Source organism: Lycium ferocissimum, chromosome 4, assembly GCF_029784015.1.
Source record: "Lycium ferocissimum isolate CSIRO_LF1 chromosome 4, AGI_CSIRO_Lferr_CH_V1, whole genome shotgun sequence".
Lineage (NCBI taxonomy): Eukaryota > Viridiplantae > Streptophyta > Magnoliopsida > Solanales > Solanaceae > Lycium > Lycium ferocissimum.
Window position 1 is genome coordinate 12,440,783 of NC_081345.1, and position 6,987 is coordinate 12,447,769.

Sequence of the window (6,987 nt, forward strand, 5' to 3'; positions counted from 1 at the left end):
TTATTAGACTGTGTCATATTTTTTTTGGGACATTAACAAACAATAACTATGAGAAATATTGTACCATAGGCAGTATGGCTTCCAACCCTACAAAAAACATAAAATATCGTTCCTAACAAAAATCTTGCAATATAACTTTAAAATCACTGAAAAGAAAAAAGGAATAATAACATCGTCAACTTAATTTAAGAAGATGAAGAAGAAGAGCAAAGTTAATGCAATCAAATATACGTAATTAAAATTCGTGTGAAAATTGCTTATTCGACTTTCTAATAGACTTGTTAGTTTCACATCTCAGAGAGAAAGTTCCATAATTCATTATTGATAGATAAAATGGAATCACACATCTGATCAAATATCTTTGTTCAGAACAAAGAAATAAAACACAAAAGAAGAGAAGAGAACAACATTAATTTGAAACCAAAACATCACAAAATGAATCTCCAAAAACATAACACGGTAAAGAAGAATACATTCATGAACTCAAAGAATAGAAGAGAACAAAAACTGAATTTGAAAATAAGGTCTTTGCCTAGAATTACCTAAGTAATCAAATCAACCGCTGTGAAGATCCATTTTGAGTGCTTGAAGTGGACGAACAATCAATGCACGTAATCAAGTTTCATGCCATCGTATCTTCCTACCCAGCAGCAGTAAATAGAATATAATTTCATTCAAAGTAATAATTTAGTAAGCCAAAAACATTATTAAAAACAAAAAGATAAATCAAAAATGATTTCAAAAGGATTAACCTGGCGTCAAATTAAAGGAACGACAATGTCATCATTTGAAACTAAAAAAAAAATGTTTCAAAAATTATAAACTGTAAAAGAAATGTATGATAAAGAGAGAGCAGATTTTGCTAACTAAGACGAGAGGAGATTTTGCTAACTAAGACAAATTGTTTTAATATACAGATTACTGCTAAACAATCACCGATCCTTTTTGATGCAAATTATTTCAAGATAAAGTTGATAGAGTACGTGTTTTTTATCATATATAGTAGTATTTGACATGCAAACGTGATATTTACCTTGAGGCTGGGGTTTGATAATGAAACTGCACTCTCAACATTCCTCATTTGATTTAATCTTTTCCACTCAAGTAATGTTGGACTCCTTCATTTTCTAGAAGCAAATCTTACGTTTTGTGCTCACAACGTGGGGAAGGGAAAAGGTGTAACAACACATAAATACATATTAAGATATCTAATAAAGAATACAATTAAAGTGGGTGGTGAAAGGTTGATTAATTGAATTAAAGACTTTTTTAGCTATTAAAAATAAAATAAATAGATAAATGAAGGGAAAAAGGTCAAAAAAAGGAGAAAAAAGATAAATAGGAATAGAGGCCATTGAGAGGTGCCACATCACCTTGTCTATGCCTAGCTTTATATTATATATAGATATAGATATAGATTGTTAATGTCACGCATGCTTACTAAGTAGGCGTTTGGACATGCGATTTCATCTCATGATTTTATCTCATGAAATGAAATCCAAATTATCCAAAAAGCCATGATTTGGGATTTCAAATTTTTTAAATGTAAAAGTTGACTAATAAGTTTATATTTTGTAAATGTAGATCCATAAGTTGGTAGATATATTAACCAATCATGTTTACCAACTATTTATATCAAATATTGAAAGATCTACAAGTTGATAGTATACTTATAACAAATTTACTCTCACCAACCATGTGGGAGGATTATATAAAATAATAGTTACACTGCAATCCTCTCATGAATATTCTCTCTCGGCGCACGTTAGCCTAACATGCACCATACCATGGGTAAGAGGAACACAACTGCGATTGTGCAGGAAAACATGATGAAAAGTGACGGTGGGAAGAAAGCAACTCAAGTAGATGGTCTGAAGAAACAAAATCAAGGAGTTTCACCAATTAGCAATACGGGTCCGACAACATTGAACATGAGAATGAGAGCACTAAGTGAAATTGTACAACAAGGACTTGCAAAAGGTGGGTCGGAGCTGGGAACAAGGAGTGGTGACAGAGAGAAGTCGAAAGAAGGACTACCTAGTCAAAAAATGAGTCCAAATAAGAGCAAAACAGCTCAAATGAAGGAACAACTGGAGGAATGGAGGAGGGCAACCAAATCACCGGATAATATTGGGGTATGATCATGGGCGGAGGAAGTGGAACAAGTAGATCACGATGAAAGTGCACAGAGAAATTCACATGGTAAGAACACTGAATCACTAGCTTCAGTTTGGGATAATTTTGACATTTCAAAAGTTGCAAATGTCGGGTTTAAATTGGAATATGTGAGCCCAGAAACTGAGGGGGATAACCTAATAGTTGAAATTGATGAGGATGAAATCACTACGGAGGTCGAGTACTGGAAGCACGCGATTGTGTGCTATGTATTGGGTGCACATCCCCCATTCTCGGTGTTAAATGGCTTCATACAGAGGATGTGGGGTAAACACGGTATAAACAAGGTAGTGATGATGGAAAATGGCATAGTGATGGTGAGGTTTGATAATGCTGAGGGGAAAAATGAGGTGATACAGGTGGGAATTTATCACTTCGACAACAAACCCCTAATTGTAAGGGCCCACGATATGGAGTTTACTGAGTGGAGAACTCTACTCTGTGCCTATATGGATTAAATTACCTGGGCTTGACTTTAAGTATTGGAGTCCTAAGGGGTTGAGTAAGCTGGGCAGTTTGATTGGTAAACCTCTTATGGTGGATAGAAATACTGAAAGGAAGATGGGACTTAACTTTGCTAGGCTACTAGTGGAAGTGAAAATTGATGTAAATCTACCAGAAGTGATCCTATTTAAGAATGAAAGAGGCAATGTCATAGAGCAGAAATTTAACTATGATTGGAAGCCATCATTGTGTAAGGTGTGCAAAAAGTATGGCCACAGTGAGGAGATATGTAGGAAAAACAAAAAGAAGGGGGAGGAGGAGCCAAACAAAAAGGGGAAAGGGGGAGAAGACTTGAATGGAAATGGTCTAAATAAAGACACAAACAAACAGTTAGAATTAGGGGTGAGCATAAGGGAGGTAGAGGGAAACCAAGTAACAAAAGGGCAGAAAAATGGGGTCAATCACACACAACAAGAAGGGAGGGGTGGAGAATGGAAAGAACAACAAGGTGGTACAAATTGGCAACCATACAAATACAGGGGAAACACTAGAGGTGCCTGTGCTAGAGGAAGGGGGGGAATATAGAACACTAACTCACAGAACCAAGGCAATCAAGTGCAAGTGGTTAAATCATTCCAGCAGCTGGAGAAAGGAGTAGGGGAGTCAAGCAAAGGAAATATAGGAAATGGAGAGGGATGTGCTTTGTGTCCTCTTGGGGATGATTGGGTTCATGACTTGGAATGTGAGAGGCCTAAATGGTCGGAATAAGCAGCAGGAGGTCAAGCTCCTCTACAATAAATTAGAGCTGGGATTAGTATGTTTAGTAGAAACTAGAGTAAAAAGTAATTAATAAAGTAGAGTCTGTAGTAGCAGGGTTGTTTGGAGGTTGGAAGTATCTGAGTAACCATGAATCACACTACAATGGGAGGATACTTGTAGCATGGAGAGCATATTGGTTTGAGGTGGAAAAAAAAAGTGAGATAGGCCAAGCTATGACTTGTCTGATAACTAGTAAGTCTGGACAAATTAAGTTTGTTGCAACTTTTGTCTATGGTTTCAATATGAAGGAAGAAAGGAAAGAGTTGTGGAAATTCATGGAACTACAGAATTTGGGGGCATGGCCATGGGTGGTACTCGGTGACTTTAACTCTATACTGCATGATGAAGACAGACTAGGGGGTAACCGAGTGACATTTGATGAGGTGACTGATTTCCAAACATGTCTGGATAAATGTGGATTAGTGGAGCTCCTAACTCTGGGTGCAAATATACTTAGAATGACCAGCAGGATAACAGAATCTTCTCTAAGATAGACTGGGTATTTGTGAATGGTGAATGGTTGGACATAATGCCACCATGCACCACAAGTGTGTTGCCTGAAACAATAAGTGATCATTATCCCTTAGTGGTCAGAGCACTACAATAAGGCAATAAACAGAAGAAGTCATTCAAATATTACAACATATGGAGTAAACATCCTGATTTTAATACCATAATAGAAGAGGGATGGAGCTACCAAGTAAGGGGATACAAGATGTTTCAAATTGTCAGGAGGCTTAAGATGATGAAGAAAAAGTTGAAACAGCTACACTACCAAAAATTTAGAAACATTGTTAATGAAGCAAAAGATGATAGAGCAGCACCGTTAAAGAGTCAAGAGGAGTTACAAAAATCTCCTCTTGAGACAGCCTTGGAAGTACGGGAGAAAAGGCTAAGGATCAAATACAGGAAGTTAACAAAACTGGTTGAAGAGTTTTTTATCCAAAGGAGCAAGGCAACTTGGATAAGAATGGGAGACACAAACACTAGATATTTCTTCTCCATCCTGAAACAGAAGAAACTAGCTGAATTTGTGTGTTCAGGATGAGAACAATCAAATGCAAAGTGATCCTACTAGGATAGCTGAGGTGTTTGTCAAATACTATAAACAACTACTAGGTAAAACAGGAGGCTTAAGATGTCCAGCTTATCCTGGGTTTTTCAACTAGGGGCCAAAATTGCAAGTGACACAGCAATATAAGATGTACAACCTTTCTCTAATAAAGAGATCAAAGATGCCATGTTTGGCATAAGTGTGAACAAGAGCCGGTAGATGGCTATGGCAAAGGGGTTCTTCAAATGCTGAGTGTGGTGGGAGAAGAGGTGTGTGATGCTATACAGGAATTCCTCAGAACTGGGAAGTTATTGAAATGGAATGCTACAATCATTTCCTTAATCCCAAAGGTAAGCAACCCTACAAATGCAAGTCAATTTAGGCCTATATCATGTTGTAATGTGATATATAAATGTATCTCCAAATTGCTTTGTACTAGACTTGTAACAAAAGATGTGCATTGTTAGTGAATGATACACGAGCAAATTTTGAAAGGGCAGATCACTTGTGCATAATGTATTAATGTGCCATGACCTACTTAGGCACTACAATAGGAAAACTTCTGCTAGGTGCTTGATGAAAATAGATTTAAGAAAGGCCTATGACATGGTTAGATGGGAATTCATCAGAGAAATGTTGGAGGGTTATGGCTTTTCTCAGAAATTCATTCAGCTGGTTTTGACTTGTGTTACTACTGCAAGTTTCTCTATTAAAGTTAATGGGGACGCCATTGTGGATATTTTGAAGGGAGAAGGGGACAAAGACAAGGGGACCCTTTGTCCCCACTATTATTTGTTATGGCTATGGAGTACTTGAGTAGAGTATTGAAGCAAATGAGCCAACTAACAGATTTAAGGTACCATCCTATGTGCAAGGATGTGAAACTCACTCACTTAACTATTGCAGATGACTTAATGATCTTCTGCAAAGGGGAAGAGTTATCTGTACTAAGAATTATGGAAGCTTTAAGACATTTTTTAGATGTCACAAGTCTAAATGCTAACTCAGATAAATCTAGCATTTATGTGGCAGGTGTGGAGGAGGAAACAGAGAACAAGCTCTTGGAAATAACTAGATTTAAGATAGGTACCTTTCCCGTGAAGTACCTAGGTTTGCCTCTATCACCAAAGAAGTGGAACAAATTGGATTGCCACCAACTTGTGTTGAAGATCACTAAAAAGATCAGAGCAGTCTTAGCTAGGCATTTGTCCTATGCAGGAAAGTTACAAGTCATAACCTCAATACTATTTTCTTTACATAATTTCTGGGGAGCTGTCTTTATACTACCACAGAGTGTATTAAAGAATGTAGACAAGAAATGCAGAGACTTTCTTTGGGGCAATAATGAGAAGGACAAGAAAATGGCACTAGTATCTTGGGAAACAGTGTGCAAACCAAAAAAGGAAGGGGGTCTCAACATAAAAAGCAGTAAGAAATGGAACTTGGCATTTGTGGGGAAAGTTATATGGTTGTTGGTCAATAACAAAGAACTCTTATGGGTCAAGTGGATATATGGAATATATATGAAGCAAAATGATGATTTCTGCACTCATGTCCCACCTAGTAGCAGTAGTTGGTACTGGAAGAACCCTAACAAGATCAAATTAGGTATGCAGCAATGTTACAATAATGGCACCTGCATATTGACCACAATTGGAAAGTACTCAGTAAATCAGAGTTACTTGGATATTTTAGGACAAGGTGCTAGCATGGGTTCCTATGATCTTATTTGGAGTAAAATACTACTGCCTAAGCATAGGTTTATCCTATGGTTAGCTTATCAGAAAAGGCTGCTGACTAAAGATAGAATGCTGGGAATGGGATTCCAATGTGATGATGCACACTGTGTGCTATGCAAGAAGCAAGAAGTTGAGGATAATTGTTACGCCCTATTTTGAATGGGTCCAAGATAGTTTGCAACTTCCCGGTTCTTCTAACTGGTTTTAAAAGCGTTAGAGTCGCCACTTTATTTTTTAGGAAAAATCAGGAAACCTATATGTATTTGTGTGTCTACTCCATTTTAGTCCACGAAAATTATGAGATTCTAGATAAGGGTTTTATTTACCCCGAGAGGAAAGTATTAAGCATCCCTCGAGCTCGCCCAAAGACAATACTTAGACTTAGTTTAACTGAACACTAGAGGGGGATTATCTATCTGTTTATCATTATTATTACCTGTTTTCAAAATGTTATGACTTCATGAAAAGCTACACTAGGTGATAATATACTAAGTATATACAATGTATAAAAATGTATTTATATCAAGTATTCATAAAGAATGTATAGTAAAAAAGAATATATAAAAGAGTATAAAGAGAATGTACCTCGTAAGTATAAAAGTATACCTGTTAGTACAAAGAGTGTATATATATATGTTAGTGTAAAGAATGTGTAACTATATTAAGAATATAAAAAAAAAAATGTGAGACTATGTAAAAAATAAATATATCAAGGATATAAAGAATGTGCGTCTATGTAATGTGCGTCTATGTATA

General features: G+C 36.5%; 1 protein-coding gene across 1 annotated transcript; it reads left to right on the forward strand.

Annotated features, from left to right (window-relative positions):
- The first annotated feature begins 5,325 nt into the window (after window positions 1-5,325).
- Window positions 5,326-6,390, forward strand: LOC132053750 (uncharacterized). The gene has a single exon (XM_059445855.1). The coding sequence runs from the start codon at window positions 5,326-5,328 to the stop codon at window positions 6,388-6,390; it is 1,065 nt and encodes a 354-aa protein (XP_059301838.1).
- Window positions 6,391-6,987: the final 597 nt, after the last annotated feature.